At 34.3% G+C, this 20,774-nt stretch overlaps 2 protein-coding genes across 2 annotated transcripts in view; one reads left to right on the top strand and one right to left on the bottom strand.

Annotated features, from left to right (window-relative positions):
* LOC106108176 (mediator of RNA polymerase II transcription subunit 31) overlaps positions 1–13,515 on the top strand; it is a 31,055-nt gene extending 17,540 nt beyond the window's left edge. The window contains exon 5 of the mRNA XM_013289284.1: positions 13,232–13,515. The gene's annotated coding sequence lies outside the window, so the exon portion shown is untranslated. The remainder of the gene's footprint in view (positions 1–13,231) is intronic.
* Positions 13,516–17,565: 4,050 nt separating this feature from the next.
* The window catches only part of LOC106108157 (tetratricopeptide repeat protein 28), a 49,704-nt gene continuing 46,495 nt past the window's right edge, over positions 17,566–20,774 (bottom strand). The window contains exons 36-42 of the mRNA XM_013289253.1: positions 20,487–20,651; positions 20,194–20,349; positions 19,900–20,003; positions 19,649–19,799; positions 19,426–19,577; positions 19,223–19,348; positions 17,566–19,150 (exon numbers count right to left, since the gene is read on the bottom strand). Coding sequence (XP_013144707.1) covers positions 17,967–19,150; positions 19,223–19,348; positions 19,426–19,577; positions 19,649–19,799; positions 19,900–20,003; positions 20,194–20,349; positions 20,487–20,651 — 2,038 coding nt within the window. The 3' untranslated portion in view covers positions 17,566–17,966. The remainder of the gene's footprint in view (positions 19,151–19,222; positions 19,349–19,425; positions 19,578–19,648; positions 19,800–19,899; positions 20,004–20,193; positions 20,350–20,486; positions 20,652–20,774) is intronic.

The raw sequence follows: 20,774 nt of genomic DNA on the forward strand, positions 1-20,774 counted from the left end.
GACAATTGTGACCATTTTCGATATTCCGACATTGTCATTGAAATTAATTCGCGACAATTACATTGCGGTTTCGAATCGATGCAATTTATCACATCGTATTTTCAGACCAAGTTGTTGTTAATATACTGAGAATTTAATTCGATAATTAATTATTCAGGACTATTATTTCGGAACAACAAATGACTTTAACTAAGAAGTTTTAAGACATTAGTTCATGTTAAATTTTTGGAGTTTCTTTATATTAATGAACGATATATTTAGAAAGCTTACCATTAAAAATCCTCGAATTAACAGTAGGTGAAAAACATTTTATTCATTCTAATATTATAGTTATCTGTACTACTTAATATTATAAATAGGAAAGATTTGTATTTTTGTATGTATTGAAATAACTCAAAACTGGGCTGATTTCATAAATTCTCTCACCATTAATAAGCTACGTTACCAGTGAATAACATATATTTTTTTTAATTTCCCGCGGGCGTAGTCACGAGCAACAGCTAGTATAATATGGAATGTTTAGTGTATTTGTAATTAAATTTTAATTAGAACAACAATGAATTAAAGTGTGGCACCTGATTGGGCAAGTGTAAGTGTGTCAAGTGCGGTCCAGCCGCAAACACTGCTCTGTTATCAAGGATCTAAACCGCAATAGATCCGAGGACCGTCTCTGATTATATTACATTCGAATCTATAACTTGGATATCATAAGTGTTAGCCTAGAAGTTAGTTTTACTTGTGCGACTTCTGTAGGTGTGTAAATTACCTTTTTAAATTGGAATAGTGTCTGGAAGGACACTTAATATCTGCTTACTAATTTGTATTTAATTCTGCGCGGACAGAGTCGCGGGCAAAAGCTAGTATAAACAAATAATAAAAAGAATTAATATAATTTACTTAAACCTATTATTTAAAGGGATTACGAGTACCGATTTCACTGTACTTGCTTAACTACACTGTGTCGGGTAGTTGGTGTGATTACTAATTCAACAGCTCTGTTTAAGAATACGAAGTTATGAAAACGGTGTTGAAAATTGATTTTCCCAGACCTAAGAGGAGTAAACACGATATAAACAGAACCGTTAATTGAATATATGAATTTTGCACTGCCTTGTTTTTGTTACCCGACTCGTACACCCTGGCTCGCTGCAGAATGGTTGACTTCATCCGTATCTTAACTATGTACCGCAACGTAGTATCATAACTTCATGTAACATTGGTGTTTGCTCATCAGGAAGTTACGTGGCAATAATTAAATAAAGTTTACAGTAACGGTATTCATTAACGAACTTATCTCTGTCAATAAAATGACTTCCTGGATTTTATAAGTCAACAGTGACGTCTGTAACGGTAGGTCTCCACTGACGTAACGAACGAAAACGTCATCCCTCTCAATCTTATTGATAAAACAAAGAAGACAATAGTTTTTTGTACAGGTATATTACCAGTGGAAACTCAATGTCATTGTGAGTTGTCTTACAATTCATTTTCTTTGTATCTTAGCAATTATTCGCGATAATTAAGTCCACGAATTTTCTGGATTAAAAATACTATGACAGTTTTCGATTGAGATAATTCAGGACCAAATTATATTTTCATTGTTGACTCCTCGGGAGTATTTAAATATATTTAACAAACAACGTATTACTACTATTACTAGTACGTGTTTCTACTAGTAGTATACTTTACTACTACAGTAGAACCTCGATAACTCAAACCCCGGTAACTTAAAAACCTCTATAACTTCAAAAAATAATATGTTCCTATCCTATCAGAGCCCAAAACTTCTACAACAAAGACCCGTGATAACTTATAACCTTTATAACTTAAAATATTTTGTGTTTCCCTTGGACTTTAACTTATCGAGATTTTACTGTGATAGTAACATCTAAAGTCTAGAAACTGTAAAGCATCATCATCATCATCATCCACTTGCCCTTATCACTTATAGAGGATCGGCACAGTATGTGCTGCTCTTCCATACATCTCTGTCAGCCGTCATATCTGAATCCACTCCTTTCTTAAACATATCCTCTTTCACACAATCCATCCATACTTTCTTCGGTCAATAAACTAGAATAATAGTCTAGAAACTGTAAAGCAACAATTTTAATTTATCGTTTTCTATATTTATCGACTCGGTTACTAACCTTTCGTACCACGGAACTATAGTTTTCTAACAACTCTTGTCACACAATACTTGGCCAGCAGTTCATGAATATATTACAAAAGTATGAAAGCATTGTATACCGAGATATTGTAATAATCGCGTATAAAGTGATTGCTTAAAACCTAGTTTCGGCACGCGGCCTTGTTTGCATATTTCACGTGATAACTTCGTGCTTCCGATTAAATTTATCAGAATGGACGTTTATTTGTATTTATCATATGAAGTATTTAGTATCGGGTAATTGGATAAACATTTTTATTATGCGTGTTTGGGAGCGAAAATGTTTATTTTTTGCATACGTTATTTCCTGTTTCCTTCTTATTTACATGATATTATTTTAATTAGAATTGTTGGTTATTTAAAATTTAATTAGGTTGTAATATTAATACTATATTATAAATAAATAAATAGGACTTTGAGTGCTATAAAAACAACTACAAATGAAATCATACATACAGCAAACCTTAGAGATCGTAAAGAAATGTGGCAAATGGAGGCAAACTCAGCTAATGCAGGGAGGGCGCAGGCCGTTTCTGCGCTGGTTTTCACCTGGCCTCTTTACGCATAAGTGTAAGTGGACCATTCAACAGATCTCTTGTAACTTAGTTTACTAGTAAAAGTATCCATTTAATTGTAAATAATTCTTCGAGAGAGCTATAGTTAGTAGTTGTACAAAATAAGTATAAGTTCTAACAAATAACTTGTAAATCTCCTATACATGTAAACTTGACTGTAATGTTGTCTTACTTTGGTGTATTTTGAATAAATAAAGGTACGTTGTAAGTAACGCAATGCAAATTATGTGTAATGTTGTTTATATTAAAATAGTTGCAGCTTAACTGAGCGTACCTTTTTAAATACTGTTACTAAAAAGATATGCATACTTTTTCTGTTTATAATAATGATAATTTAATTCCCGTTAATTTTAAAGTCAGTATATGGTGGTGGTGCTAAAATTTACTCTTGTGTTTATTTTCAATTTGTCTTTCTACTCCAATTTTTTTTTTTGTAATTACCGATCTTGACTCTTACAGTTATTAAACCATTATTGTTTATTGTCTTGTGTATATGTTTCACTTTCATTGTAAAGCACAATGTTGTTAATTTATGTCACTATCCGCACCCATATCGGCACAAGGTCGCCAGGTCAGCTCACTGTGAGATACGGGAAGTCAGATTGGCGAATAATTCTCTTCAACATAACGAGAAAGTGTTCGTTGTTGAACGCAGAACTTTCATACGAGGAGAGACTAACCCGAGCAGTAGACTGGAGTACTTCTGTTTGAATGAACACTTACTGTGTCAGTATTGTGCGTTGAAACAGTAGCACTACTGCACTATCCACTGCTCTATGTCACTATTCTGCTTTTGTGTGAAAGTTGCACAATGCAGGTATTACGTGACCGGGCACAAGGGCGTTGGATCAGTTGTTGCTTGAACTAGATTTTTTTTTGTTGTTTTATGTCCGGCTTACGGACTTTGTTTAGGTTGATCCGTCTAAGTTTTGCTCGGGTAGTTTATGGAATGATGTATATTCCAAGGTAAAAACTAAGTAAATAACATTATTGTAATATGGTGACAATTCTAAAAACTAAGACATTATGCACTCTAAATATGTAACTTAATTACAACTTAACCTAAATAACATGACACACATGCAGTGACATTAACATGCCAGATTAATTTTCCGGTGCAATAAGTTAAGTCTCAATCGCTAGCTTTGCGCGCGTTGATGTCGAAAACAGGCGGCAAGCGTGTGTCACCGGCAAATCGTGAACGCCACACTTTTGTTAAGCAAATCACTTACTTATCGAACTAATTAAATGACAAAGTTACATTTTATATTAAGGCAATTTGTGCAGTTACATTTTATTGAAGATATCATTAATTTTACCTAGTGAAGTTTTAAGAAAGGACAGCCAAGAGAGTGAAAACCTTTAGAAAGTATTGAAACATATAAGACAATTTGTGAATAGATTCATTTGATATGCAAATTGTCTAGTGTTTTGTGAGACAAATTACAATCGGTCTGTTTACACGATTTGTCGGTAACGCGTGCAACTTGAACTTGGTCGGAGTCAGGCTGTGGAATGCCAATCGCCTTCTATAAAGAGTCAAGTGTGAAAGGCGACGTGTCACTGGGCACTGGGCATTGGGTGGATTGCCGCTTTGTACTAGACGTGTGTTTGATTGGATCCTATGAATAATATTAATTGTTAACTTGAACTTGTGTGTTTACAACATATAGAATCATCCATTTCAATAGAGTAAGGTAATTTTAAGAGAACCGCGAACATATAATGCGAGTTTTAGGCATTAATCTTACTAATATTATAAATGCGAAAGTTTAGATGGATGGATGGATGGATGGATGGATGGATGGTTGTTTGTTAGAGTTTGTAGCCTAAACGGCTGAACGGATCTCCATGAAATTTGGCACAGGTTTAGAGCATAGTCTGGAAGAACACATAGGGTACTTTTTATCCCGGGAATAGTTACGGTTCCTGTAGGATTCATTAAATTAGTTTTTTAATGTTTACTCGATCATTCTGCAACGGTTCAACATATTTTGACACAGATATAAAACAAAGTCTGGAGTACACATGGGGTGAGGTTCATCCACGAGAAATGTCCGGTTCCCGAGGGATACGTAGCTTTTTGTTATTTATATAGTTCTTATGTTTTATAATACCACGCGGACGAAGTCGCGGGCAACAGCTCGTGTTAAATAATATTTTGACCAATTAATATCACGTCAAAGCTGTACTAATATAAAACACATAATTTTAATTCGTCCTTTTAAACAAAATATTTCTCTACAAGGTTTTTTTCAATCTGAAATTCAACTAAAGTACAATCACCAATCTGTCAGATACCAATAAATAACTTAAAATACTGCACCTTCATAAATTGTCATATCCTGTCTTACGTCAGTCGCATTCTTCGATAATTCATGCTTTTATCATTATTGCGATCAAAAGTAATAAATGATAAAGGGCATTATTATATATTAACTGCCAAATTGATTATAGACTTAATTACCACGCATATACCAACCGTGAAAGGTTAGTGCCACAAAAGTGTAGTTATAATCCAAGCATATTTTTCATAATAAGCAACACTGTTTTAGTTTTGATTGAAAACATCTTTATTTAACCAAAACACTTAGAAGCCTTATACTTTTAGATTATCTAAACAAAATAACCTAACTAGGGCATTAATTACAAACTTAAAAACTGAGAAACCTCACAGACTGTACCTCTAACACTACGTAGTTATTTCTATTCGTATATAGAAATACACCTAACACATAAAACACATTTCCTTCCATCAGTCAACCATCATTAGTGGAAATGTTTACCAAACTGCGCTTTTATTACATCGGAAATATAACTAATATTATAACTGCGAAAGTTTAGATTGATGGATGTTTGTTACAGTTTGTAGCCTAAACTGCTGAGCGGATTCCAATGAAATATGGCATAGATTCTGCATAGTCTGGAAGAATACATAGGCAACTTATTGTTGCTTTTTTTAATTCCACGCGGACGACGTCGCGGGCGAAAGCTAGTTGGAAATATCGAACTGCCATACTATCGTAGTCATAAGTAAATTAAAAGGCGATATTTACTTCTCATTACATTCATACAATCCAGATTCGAAGGTTGACAACCCTACATGACTAACATGACCTTTTAATATTGAAGAATTTAAAAACGAACTCCAATAAACGTAAGTTACATATGTTAAAAGCTACTACGTAACCCTGTATTGGTCTATTTACTTTGATTTATGGTTTTGTCACTGAAAAAATAAGATAAACAACGCATTTGAAAATACTTTTATGGAATGTTGTATCTTATTGGTCATATGTTTACCGTTACTTGAGCGTTAATTTCATAATCACGTGAGTAACTTAAGACGTAAATAAGCAACAATTTTATTTTATATTTTTCGTAGAATTAAGAAACAGAAAGAGTTGTATTTAGTACCGATATTTGTACTTCCAGGGTTTTCTCTACATCTATGCTAACTTTTCAGCCGTTTTGGCATAAATAACAACCATCTATTTAAACTTACAAATTTAATACCTATACTTCTATACTATTATAATAAAGCGTAAACACACACTTCTTTGTTGCCTAAGATGTCAGCAATTACAGCATATTTTTGAATTATTCTTTCTTTAATAAAAAGTCCTATACTTACGTCACGCTTTAGGCTATATATTTTCATGCCATTAAACTTAAGGGGTAAATATTTTGGATAAAAACCTTAATTTGGGAAAGAGACCATATATTGTTACCAACATCAAGAAAGCAAGGTTGCCATGGTTTGTCAGCGTCATGTCATTTTGACATTTGCAATTGATACACATGTAAACAATAAAATAAAATTTTCATAATTTCACGCGGATGAAGTCGCCGGGGAACAGCTAGTCAGTAATGTAATCCGTCGACATGACCATCGGGAATGCGCTGGTTAAGGTTTATAGTTAGTTAATGTAACAAGCTCTTGGTAAATTTTAAGGTTATTCCAAATATTACAATTTCAAATATTTTTTACTTTAACGATAACCGACGATATGGTGCAACTCACCCTATGAGTTTCATATTTGTGTATATTGTATATACATATATAATATGAAAGGGACATAATCTGCTGTATGTCCTTATCTCTATCTTAAAATTGTGGGCACAAAAACTAAACAGCATTTATGAAATAAATTATAATTCAACCTCATAAATGTAACATATTAATTTAGCTATTCACATAAAACTTTACGAATGGCAATAAACATATTTATAAATCAATATAGTATCAATATCATATATCAAGAAAGCAATCATTGATCTAATAATAGGTAATTAAAAATTAAAGCATAGTGGAGGCTGTTATGTCAATTTTTAACGACAGATCCGGTTTGCAACACAGTCGGGGAAGTTTATTTCCTACCCACTTCGTTGAAATCTCTCTTGACACTCGCAACGCAATTACGTCATAAACTTTCATAGGAACATATAATACATATTTGTTAGATTATAGTACTTATGATATTCAATCCTTCGTGGTAAGTGAATTTAATTCTTTGACGGTACGATTTACGTTGCTATGAACAACTGTTGCTAAGTCCGTATGCAATTAATGAAATATTAATTGTTATTAGCTTATAAATGAAACCTTAGTGTTTGAAAGTTAGTTTAAAAATAGTTCTAACTGAATCAATTATTACTTATTCAATAACGATTTTTTTTTATTTACTTCTATGAAATAGTTAAAAGTGATAGCCAGTATTAACCAAACTGTTAAATTAAAGAGTATTCTTTTAGTAATATTTGTAGTAAATGTCTTCATCTGTACTAATACTATAAACAGAAAAAAATTGTTTTTTTTTTGTATTGAAATAACTCATAAACTACTGGACCAATTAAAAAAAATCTTCACCATTAAAAAGCTACCTAATCAAAGTAGTAATATAGCCTATGTTTTTTAATTTCAAGCGGACGAAAGTCGCGAGCAACAGCTCGTATGTAATATAATAGTTGCTTCTGTGTGTTATTTATTCTACACTGATATGTAATTATTGGTAAATGTAGAGCAACATAATAACAGTTCTTTTAGTTTTGGGCGAGGTCGAGGTTTAATTAAATCTTTACAAATATAAATGTACGCACATATTTCATTGAGATCCGATGGTCAGGCGCCATAACAATGTCAAATTACATCATTAAATAGCTTATCAAATTATAATCATATACAATTCGTTAAGAGCGAGCGCACTCTTGTGACTTAACTATCGCACTATTGTTGTTCGATTGTCGATTGTCTCGCAGCCAATTTGACTGTTTAGTTAGTATGTATCGAGTAGTATGCGCATCTCCATATACGTTCATATACATTCATCAGGAATCAAAGTGCGCCTAAACTGTGAGGCGATAGTTTAGTCAAAGGTATACACGCGCTCTAATAAATGTTATGGTCAGATTATTTGATGCATTTCAGCAACATTATCCTCAATTTCATACTACCAGACAAGACATAAGATTACCGTTAATGGTTACTTTTTTTAAATAATATAACCGGTGCTAATAGACATTCGCAATAGCGGATACGTTGCCTACCCTTAATCGACGGAGGAGAAGACGCACAAAAAGAAAATATTTCTTCTTCCGATGCGTCTCCTCCACCGCCAAATCCACGTTCCCTTTCTATCCTATTTTTATGAGAAAAAGGGTGGGAGGTAGAAGGGACTAAAGTTGGGCCTCCGGCACTACACTCATCAGACGAAACGCGGTATTGCTCCCACTTCACGTCTGTCTTCTGTCTGAACTAAGGTAGTTGGAATATATTTAGTATAACAAATCTACCTGGACGACTATTAAAGCATCCGTTTAATTACTCTGTCTGCTACAACTACTTGATGTAGTTTTTATATTGGGTCGCCAATATTTTGTCGTTACTTATGCCTGAGTAAATAAAACTTAATGTAATTGACACTGAACCGCGACATAAATATTATAAATTAGTCATAAAAAGTGATGTTCGCATTCCATGTGATTAATGCGCAAAATGTAATCGCCAAATTGGTAAACCTCGTGGACGCAGTTGCGTCGTCAAATTCCGAATGTGTGAGTAAAAAAGTTAGACTACTTAAACTTTAGATTATAAATACGAAAATTTGCATGGGCGTTTGTTAGAATTTTTAGCCAAAACTACTGAATGGATCTCGATAAAATTTGGCATAGATGCAGAGTTGTACAGCATAGTTTGGAAAAACGCACAGGTTACTCATTTATGTCCTATAAATCCGCGGGAACGGAGTCGCGGTCTAAAGTTAGTCTTTATATAAAGTAGAAATACATAATTGACTTCTTCGCTCTCAGCCCTTTAAAAGTGAAATCCCACAAAATTTTGAAATCTATTAAGTAAAAAAAATAGGTTCATTTGGATTATAATTTTTAACTGTCCGATATAATTTTAATTTTGCGACTGAGACAATTTAATAATAAAAAAGGTCCAGTGTTTATGTGGCTTCGCTTCTTATGCTGTTAAGGTCACAATAAAATCAGCTCAGAGATCAGATAAGAAATGGGAGTGTGAACGAAAATAAGTTTTAATTTTTGACTTAAATTGAAGGACTGAAAAAGGCTTTCAATGAATGGACAATTCACGTTATTTGCTGTGGTTCTGCGAAGATTTTAATCTTCCGAAGTATGATGGGAATTTCTTTGTTCAGTTTTATCAGAAAAATATACTAAAAACGGTGTTACGCGTAAATGGCAATCTTACACGAAATTATAAAATATTTCAATAATGTCTTGTCATGAAATACTTTCTACTAAATTGAACCTTAGATCTTCATATCAGAAACCCGTTGTATTCTTTTTATTATTCTTGAAATAACAAAATGTGGGTATCAGCAGTAAGTTTACGTTAAAACGTTTTTTCATTTTTGTATATAAAAAATAGTTTAAGTAGTCCTGATATTTTGTATAGTTTGTTCCAATGGAAATGTACCCACAATATTGACGTATACAGTTTAGTTGTGTAGTCGTCCTTGGCAACAAACCTTTCTATAAAAAGCATTCCTGTTAGTGATTAAAAGTTGAGATATCCTATATCCTTTTATAGACCAAATGGCAGTGACCTAAACAATGCAAAGAGTACAAATAGATCAGTAAAATGAAGGACAACGTGTATTAAGGAAATAAGTCGCTTCATTTGTTTATCAGGAAGACTTTTGCTGATGCAATGTTCAGTCCTTAAGCGACGTTTATGATCCGAACTGATATTCGTGCAGCACAAAAAAGATAAAGGACAAATAAGGTAAAGCAGATCATATTTTAAGTAAAGATTAAAAATTTAATTCGACAATTTCTGGTTACAGTTTTTTGCATGTATTGCAATAACTCGATAACTACTGGGCCGTTTTTAAAAATTCTTTCACCACTAAAAAGCCACATTACCAGTGAGTAACATAGGCTATGTTATTTATTTTCACAGGGACGAAGTCGCGGACAAAATCTAGTCTTGATATAAAGCAAAAACTAAGTAGTTTTAACTAATGGAATGTAGTTACTAATATATTACTTTTGTTTTGTCTGTCTTTATCAATAGGATACTATTATTCTAATTGCCTTAAGTGAGTTATTTTTCATTTTATTTAACAAGTTTCCGCCCTATATGAAAAAATAGGTCTATAAAAATTGATGCAAATTTTCATTGACATTAATACTAGTTGTATATGAAGTGGTCAATTTATGCACGGATGGTTCTTATTGTATCTTTTTTAATGGACACAAGTATGACAGAAAATAGGTCATCTGATAAATGTATTAATTTTTTTGACTATTTTAAAATAAATACTGTTATATCGAGGTTCTAATAGATTTTGAGTTTAAACACTGTTTCAGTTTTGGCGTAACCGCGACTTAAAACTGCTGAAAACTTGTTTTTTTTTTTTAATTTTCGAGTATTTTTATAGAAGTAGAAATAAAGGTAGGACAAGACTTTGTGCCATCTAAGTTTATTGTTGATTTAATCATTATCAGAGGTTAAGTAATGACAAAAATTAAAATTAAAATTTGACCCTATAGAAATTTGTATCCTAAACTAGGTAATTGGCAATTATTGGTCTACTTATTATATCCTGATAATGTCATATGACTTATCTGAATTAATATCAAGAATTGAATAAGCATTAAAAACGAACTCAAACACACCAGTTGGCATTGGATTTTTTTTTACGTCTACATTAAAGGTGGTAACACCTTGGCACTCATTACCTATATCTTTTTTTAAAAAAGTACTGCGATATTATACAGTTATGGCCATAGAACATCGAGAAATGCCTTATACTAGAAAAATCATCTCGATGTTTATGGCTTATGAATATGAAGCATTATCTATATAAGGCATGACCTATAGGTGCTATTCCCATATAGATAAGGTCCAGTTTACAGCATTTTTCGGCGACAATCCTATATGGCCAGTGTTCAAAAGCTGTTAAAAAAATTAAGATAGATAATTGGCCATTTTTTTTGTTTTATTCGTATTTTTTATTACTTATTTAAATTAGATACAAGTAAAAGAAAAATAAGATGTTGTTAATTATTTAAAACACCTTTTTTAGCTAGTCACCTAAAAGTAAATAATCTGCGTCATCAGAGGTAAAACTTCCAAATTTTTGTACTCTCCTTTTTCTCATGATATGAGAACATCATTGGTGGCCAAAACTTATATATAAAAGCAACGGACAAAAACTACAAGTATAAAATAATATAACTTCATTCCTTTATTATTAACTAATTTTCGCCCGCGACTACGTCCGCGTGGAATTAAAAAAATCAGAAATGAGTAGTCTATGTGTTCCAGACTGTCCTCTACACCTATACCAAATTTCATCGAAAGCCGTTTAGGCTACAAACTCTAATAAACATTCATCCATTCATCCATCCATCCATCCTTCCATCCATCTAAACTTTCGCATTTATAACATTAGTATGATTTGTTTTGTTCATGTATCTCGCAGTCGAAACGAACGGTAATATAAAAAGCCTTGTATACAATCAACCTATAGTTCCGTTTAAAATGTTATTGATCGTTATGTCACCTTTGTACTTTAAATATTTTTTTATCATTCGCTAAAAAACCGTGACCCTTGCCACTGTCACCGAACAAGGAAACACATGTTGTAATTTAAATACAATACGCGTACAAACAATATCGTGCCAAAGTGGTTCGAAACGTTTCGCCGAAAAGTTGACGGACGCAGAAACTAGAGCGTGTGCGAACTTACACAATACTTATGAATAAAGCGATTTATATTTGATGTAGGAGAATTTTTAAATGCGAAATGGTTAAATTTTAACAAAAACTATGTCTAATGCTGAAATTGATATTTGATGATGATGATTATATTTGAAATTTTCATTTATTTAATCATCACCTAGACATTCATTAGTGTTAGGTGGATCTAAGTTTTAACGGATTAAAACTCAAGTTACGTAGTTCACAATTTACGAATTTATTGAAAATCGAATGGTTAAAAGTTGCTCGGAAACCGACCATAATTGACGCAATCCGACGCGTTAAATGGCCTAAGAAGCATCTTTAATTAACTACGAGCTGTCGCTCGCAAACTTCGTTAGTGCCGACTTTTTTTTAAAAAGTCATCTCTCACTTTCCCGCGTCCATCTTCTATCAGTTATATTTCAGTCAAAGCCCCATCAAAATCGAACCACCGTTACGCCATTTTGACAGCGCGGAATTTAAAAGAAAAGTAGCCTATAATATGCCTAACCATGTAAACTACCCTCCAGTGAATGTCCCGTCGAAATCGGTCCAATCTTTTTGGAGATTACCCGAAACAAACGCGGCTTGCGGACAGACAGACAGATAAAAAAAAATTATATGCGATTTTCGTTATCAGCAACGCAAATACATCATCATCAGTAAGAATATTATACATTGTAATAAATTTAAGAATGCGTGAAAATAGTTAAAAGTGCGATTCGGTTTTTTTCGTAACAAATTAATGCAAGTAGAAATCTTCACAGCTTATCAGATGTTGGTAACGCGGTAAAAGCGTCTATTTTGCATTTATCAAGCCATCTAAATAAAATTAATTATCTTATAATTAAGGCTGCAGTCGTCTTATAAATTATGTTTAGTCATTGTACCAAAACCTCTTTACGCGAAGTGGGATTTTTTAACTAACATTATGCAACAAATTTTGATATCTTTCACAGTAAAACCAACAAAACTCTATTGTTTTAATAGTTATATTTGTCGTTTACAATGTGGAAAAAGTATTTCAATTTTTTAAATATGGTAGGTTTTGGTATAATGCATGATTCCTTTGGTCCCAAGCTTACTTTTATCATCACCATCTCATTCTACGTCCCTATTGAAGGGCTAGGAAACTATCATCATAGTTTTATGATCAGACATCATATCCAAAATGTAAATAGATTAATCGTCTTGTATACAAAATAGCAGAACCAAGAGTGAATTAAGTACTATTTAGATACAAAGTAAGTAATATTTAATATTTTTCAGAAATACCATTATCACAACGATAGCGGATCAAAACAAAAGTAAGATAATTCAAGAAGGAACCTACAGTTATCCTATGTCTAAGAGAAAATTCATATAAGCAAAGAAAAGATGAAAAAGAGTAAAAGTTGTGTGATCGTTGACGTGGAACTTTCAATTTTTTTTTATTACCATAAGGTGACCTATGAAAAAGCGGCCACCTGAATCAGCCAAACTGGCGAAACGACCGCTATAGACATTCGCAATAGCAAATGCGTTGCCTAACCTGAATCGACGAAGGAGGAGACGCACATAAAGAGTATATTTCTCCTTCCTATGCAACTCCTGCAACGTCTGATCCACGTTCCCTTCCCATACAAGAAAAAGGATGGGAAGGAAATGGGACTAAAGTTGGGTCTCCGGCTTTATTGCTCGTTCATGTATATTTTATAATATTCTGTAATATAAAGGTCACATCTCAATTTATGTGTCGTACGTAACTTGAACTTGATGTAGTTAACTTCGTGACACATTAGCCGCGGGCGCACCTCGATCAATCTATCAAGCGTCAGTACGACCAATCCCTTCACTGCTGATATTTGACAGAGAGAATTTAGTGTCATTAGTTACTCAAATTTTAACGGCGAAGTTAATTTAAATGTACAAAATGGTAAAAAACAATTTTATGAAAAAATAAGTTTAGCTTAAGCAGATAAAAAAATTACTCCTCATAAGGTGAGACATGGAACTAATGATTTTCTGTACATTAGGAAGTGATGTAATGAAGTAGCCCATTAATAGGCACCACATAAGTGCACATACATACCTGAATTAAGGTGTGAAAAAACAAAAGTCCATTTATTTGTCCGAATGTTTACATTATATTTCCATTTATGAAATTATTGATGTCTCTGTAAAATAATCCATCATTGCTTCTGCAATATCCAAATTTTAAATGACAGTGATTTATGTTACTATACCAACGTGTTTGTTCTTAACTGTGGGTTTGCATTGTTAACACTTGTATGAAAACATATTTTATTGTCTAGACACTCTCATACTTTTTGAAAAAAAAAATGATCACAGACAATAACTATGTTTTAATACAAATTGAACCTTTTTGGCCTTTGATGTCTCTGTATGCTGTCCACTGATCTCTATTAAATGGATAGGTTAATGTTAGGAAATGGCTTTCGTATTGATTTACACGTACCTATTGTCGTTAATGTCCCTTAATTTTTTATCTAAAATTAAATCTAAATAAAAGAATATGCACAATCACGGCTATTATTAGCCTGTCCATTTATATAGGTCAGTGTTTCACTGGAAACAAACAATGTAATGCTAATTAGATAGATTTACTGCTACCGGTGTCGTTAATCTGATTTAGAGCAGTATAAATTGTTAATCTGAAAACGTTTGTTATACTTTATCAATGTAACAATTGTGTTAAATTTTAATCTTACTAATATTATAAACAAGCTTTCGCCCGCGACTCCGTCCGCGTGGAATTAAAAAGAACAAAAGTGAGTAGCCTATGAGTTCTTCCAGACTATCCTCTACATCTATACCAAATCTGTTCAGCCGTTTAGGCTACAAACTGTAACAAACATCCATCCATTTATAATATTAGTAAGAAGTAAGATTAGTAAGATGAGAAAGTTTGAATGGATTGATGGATGTTTGTTAGAGATTGTAGCCTAAATTGCTAAACGGATCTCGATGAAATTTAGCATAGACCTACAGGATAGTCTGAAAAAACACATAGGCTACTCATTTTTTATAATTCCATGCGGACGGAGTCGCGGGCGAAAGACAGTCTATCCATAATTTATAAGTATTTTCTCTTGATTATATCATAGGAAGGATATGGTTTTGTTTTCGTTATAAAAAACTAGTTTTTACCGCGACTTGACCTAACCTAATCGTGTAGTTGAAAGATTATATGTACTGGTATAAATACTGCATTCCATCTCTTGAAAAGTGATAAAATATTGCATATATATATTTCAATTCCTGGCGCCGATCTCTTTAATTAATTAAAAGGTAAGAATTTTTATGTGCTCGCTTTAAAACTTCACGAGTAAAACTCAAGAAGCACTTCATCAACAGAGAAATAATTTATTGTTTTTAAATTATCTTTCAACTGACTCACAAACTTCCATACTTGTATATCCAATATTGGATAAAAACTTCCAGGGGTTTTTAATCACTTTTGTACAATCAGCCGGAAAAAACATCAATATTATTTTACTCTCGTAATTGATTGCTATTTTGACGTGATAAAAGAAATGTTATCTTCATTATTTTCATCGCTGGTTTCAAGGATTTATTTAATTTCATAAATATCAAAGAAGTAGAAGATGTATGAAAGAGCAGCACATACTGTGCCGACCCTCCATAAGGGATAAGGGCAAGTGGATGATGATAAATATCAAACACTAGCTTTCGCCCGCGATTCCGTCCGCGTGGAATTAAAAAAAAACAAAAGTGAGTAGCCTCTGTGTTCTTCAAGACTATCCTCCACATCTATACCAAATTTCATCGAAATCCGTTCAGCCGTTTAGGCTACAAACTCTAACAGACATCCATCCATCCATCCATCCGTCCATCCATCCATTCATCTAAACTTTTGCATTTATAAAATTAGTAAGATTAGTAAGATTGTTAGTACGTCAAGAGCCTTTAGGTATTTTAAAGAGTAATGAAATAAATGTACTATGCTAATCGTTAAACAATAAGGTCAAGAAATCATTTAAAAATATTAAGAAATTGAAAAATCTTAGCTTGAAAAATAACCTATGATACAAACAATTGACTCCTGCTATATGATTATAGAATTACATAGTTACTTTTTTATATCATAAGATGGCAAAGGAACAAGCGGCCACCTGGATTCGCTAAAATGGCGAACCGAGCGCTGCCGATAGACATCCGCAATTGCAAATGCGTTACCTACCCTTAATCGACGGAGGCGGAGACGCATATAAATATTATATTTCCCCCTTCCTAGGCGTCTTCTCCACTGTCAAATCCACTTTCTCATCCCATCCTTTCCTTATAAGAAAACGATAGAAAGAGAATGGGACTAAAATTGGGATTAAAATAAAACTAAACACTAATGTTTTCGGAAATTAAATATGTACATTTTTCACAATCAGAAGGTATTGACCCCGCAGTAGTCAAGCGTAATATCAAAAAGACTACGACATTTAATAGATCATGGAAAAAGAATCATATAGAATAACAAAGCTAAATCATTTATCGCAATGTTTACGCATATAAAAACTGGGCGCTGCTTTTTAAAGTTCAACGCCTCCGTCTTTGTTCAGTGAAACGTTTATTTTTTGTTTTTCTACGATTTCCGCATTGTCGGACCACATTCTTGTAATTTATTTATGTCATGCTATTGTGGCATTCATATTTGCCCCTGATATATGTTGCTAAATTTATGTTAAAAGTAACTTGTTATTGTTTAAATTCTTTAGAATTTTCTTCGTACATTACTCCAATTTTATGACATTATTAATCTTACTTAAGCGTCGCCCATAAGCTAGAGAATTAAAAAAAAGTAAAAATGATATAAAAACACTTCGAATTAGACCATAATAAAGGTAGCAGCCCCATTTAGACCTATCCTTGTTTATCAATAGGCGACGCTTATGGATCTTCTTACATTGGTTTATTATAGAAGTCCTATTATTCGTAGATACTAGATGATACACCCCAAAATGTACTGACGATCTTTTTCGGAGATAATATTATGTAGCGGCATTCATAAGTATAACGATTCACCCAATAGTATAATGTTTCTACTAAAACTGAACCTCTGATGTAAAAATTTATATAATAAACTGTACTGTTTGTTGTTTTGTACCTTTTGTAATTCCACTGTTCATGTAATATGGAATTCCTTTCAGGTTTCTATTACGTAGATGGTAAGAATAGGAAATTTATTAACAATAAAATGTTTTGTATTAGAATAGAATAATAGTTACACAACGTAACTTGTCATTGGCCGATTAGTAGAACGGAAATTCTATTAGTAGTAATCAGAATACATTGTATGTTCCAGTAAAAAATAACATGCATCAGTCAATATAATAAATGTTTCTTTTAGAAAAACAAAGTTGCTATTTCAATAAGTTATGAGTTATGGCCAGTATGTTACTCGTACAAATAATTTAATTATTGGTAGAGTTCACAGTAATGACAATTTGCCTAACGAATAGTGCCCAAAGACGGACATTGTACGCAGGCGATGGTGTCATTTGTAATGTAGGAGGAAATGTAAACTTTTTTAAAAAATAAAACATTATTTATATTAATATTGCGTTTTATTAGACATTATACAGATAAAAGTAAATACAAACTATGGCAAGAGTAAATCTCATTAAAGTTATGTCATCACAAAGCTCAGATATATGATACAGCTCGAAATAAATTATTACATTACAAATAATAATTACAAAATAAAACTTAATAATTCTAAAATTACCTATATCAAAATTATCTCAGTTTTAAAGGAATACGTATTGTTTTAAGTAAACGTTTAATAATTTAAATGTTATTTATATGCCTAATTTTTCTATATAGTTGCTTATTACATAAATAAAGCCGTACCACCGAAATCGTATGTAAAATCAAAAATTATAAGCATATCGTTTATACAACTTATTAGTCATAGCCTTGTTCTAATAATACAGCATAAAATAGGAATATACATATAAAAACCTATGTTTATTACGAATTTCGTTAATCATTTGTTAGGTGGAAAGTCTAGCGTGGTGTATGCCGGTCTTGTGCGTGGCACCGGCGGTCTACGAGGTCTTGGGTGGGTCTTTCCACCTTCAGCAACCGGTTTCAGTGCTACCGCCTCGCCTTCCTCAGGCAAATAAGGCGTTCTTGGGTTTAAAACTAATGCCTTATACGATGAATGTGAATCCGCAATACTCCTTCCATCTCCTTCATCTCTTCGTGATAATTCAGAAAATGGGGACACCGATCTTTTCTCTATTCCGCTTGGTCCAGGAGTTTCTTCTTTTGGTTTCAATTCGTAAGCGTTCTCTTCTTTTCTTTTAGGTTCGTCTTTCTTGAACTTCGCCTGGCGTTCTATAATTTCGGCCGTTGTAAGGTCTGATCCTTGCACGTCGGTTTCTAGGGGTGGCGCTGAAAGCCAAGGTCTTGAAGTATTACTACTGCACCACCTTTCCTCATTTTCACTGGTGTCACCTAGTAGTCCCAGTTTTTCTAAGTTCTGCAGGAGTAGGTTTTCGCTGGAACTTGCCGCTCGCATTTCTGTTTTCGATTCCTCTGCTAAAAGCAACTCGGCTAAAGGTGGTGCAAGACCCAATCCAATATTCCTCTCATGGTATACTTCGGAAATAGTCGGTGTAAGTTCTCCACTCATATGACGAACTTGGGCCATCGAATCTCTACTGCTTGAACCCATTTTGCTTCGAGTGGCTCTTTTCGATGTTGAGGGCTGATTTAGTGCTGGATCGGGCTTTTCTTCCTCAGTTCGTCTAGGTTGGGCAGACGCTAAATCGTAAAATGCATCTAAATACCTCGTGTGGGAATGTTCAGGCCGTCTGCGTAGCACGGTGTCGTGGCCGGAACTTTCCCAGTCCGAGTCGTCGGTCGACGGAGGTCTTCTAGTGTAAAGAGTTCTGATCTTAGTCTGGTGAGCGAGGGCCAGTGATACGTCTCTTTGCGGCGCTGTCGACGTGGAGGGGGCTGCGGCAGGTGGCGACGGCGTGAAGGCAGCATCGCTCTCACCGCGGTAGCGGGGCGGCGGCGGCGCGGGGGGCGGGGCAGTTCTGCCGTCAGGCTCCCCGCGGCCCACTTCAGTGTTGGACGTTGAGCCACGTACGTACATTGTGAAAGCACCACCGCAAGATCCCAAAGGTAAAGGCGGTGGTGGCACTGAAGATACGCTTTCTTCTGCAATAGAAGAATAACATGATTAAACAGACAGTAGAGTGAAGGGATTTATTAATGTTAACATAAACTTACGTCGATGTTGTCGGGGCGGTGGTTCGCCATCTGAGTGGGGCTCCAGGTCACCGTCATCGATAGACGCTAGAGATTCCACGCTTGAGCTAGACTCCAAGCTTAGACTTCGTGGAGCTTCTTGGGTATCTGATTGATAAAAGTGAATTAATTTGATTGTTTTTCATTCAATGGAGTTTGTTACATAATTTAAATAAAGATCATACCAAAGAGGGCTAACAAAGCTTGCAAGACGAATTGTATGTGCCTTCTATTTGCCAATTTGCCTGTGCGAAGTGTTACTTCGTCTTGTCCTACTTCTGCCAGGTCGAATCCTAATGATGCCAATAATTCGTGGCAGCCGTTTACTCGCCAGAGTCTATAAAAAAAGTAATTGTTAATATCTTGAAATAGAAAGCGATTTTGATTACCAAAAAACAATGTACAAACCTAACGTTGACTGCAACTTCGATGGTGTCGCCTTCGGAGTTCTTAACGGAGAACTGAGATATGACGGAGCGGATGACACCAATAATCTCATCTGCTACATCTCCGTTTGATATCAGTTTTGAGAGTGCTTGCAATGTAGTGGGTGTCAAACCTGAATAGAAAACACAATTAGAAAAAATGTTAATGATTCATTTGTGTTGTAATAAATATATTATCTGTCCTGGGTAATAAATTTAAAAATAATATCATACCAAGTAAAGCTTGCAAGCTGGCGGAACATTGAGTCAATCTTTCTTCGGGGTCACTTTGAGGGAAGAATACGCTTGACGGTATACCGTTCGCTGCTGGTTCGAACCTTAGAAGATAAATACTCTCTTTAGACATAAAATAGATAGATAGAAACATATTTTTTTCAATATCTGGATTAATTTTGAATCTTTTTGGAAGAGATAAACCTGTCGTGCCACTTCAGATGTACCGAAAAGGAATATGTTTTAAATACATTTATTTTCTCTTTAATCGTAGTAATGTCATTAAATGCGTACCTGAAGCCAACGCTCATGAGCAGCTCGCGCCAGCCGGCGGCGGCGCCCGCCTTGTTCTCGATGCTCTTCTGTGTCGTGTACATCGCGTTTTTCTGCCCCCGTACTATCCGCTGCAGAGACTTCTCCACTAAATGCAGGCACACGCGGAGTGCGTCCCTAAAATTTTATCATACGTAATGTAAAGCATTCTACTGAAAAATTTCATCTTTAAATATTAATGGTATTCTGTACCAAATTAAGAACATGTACATGAGGTCACTTCGTGCATGCATTGAATGTGTCGTTATAATTACCGGCACTTGTCTGGCGCGGCGAGCAGCTCGCAGAGCGCCTGCCCCATGAGCGCGACCTTGTTGCTGAGGCGCACGTTGGCGCCGAGCAGCGCCAGCCCCGCCCAGTGCGCCGGGTGCGCGAAGTGCTTCGTGTGCCGCACCGTCTGCATCGCATCACCCAATGCCCTGTAAGAAAAGTAATGAATACTGACGAACTACTTCTATTTCCCAAACATAGTACAGCATTTAGACCTCTCCTTGTTTTCTGTTACAGCTAGGATCTGATGTACTAACGTAATTTTGTAAATT

Source organism: Papilio polytes, unplaced genomic scaffold (assembly GCF_000836215.1).
Source record: "Papilio polytes unplaced genomic scaffold, Ppol_1.0 DF824269.1, whole genome shotgun sequence".
Lineage (NCBI taxonomy): Eukaryota > Metazoa > Arthropoda > Insecta > Lepidoptera > Papilionidae > Papilio > Papilio polytes.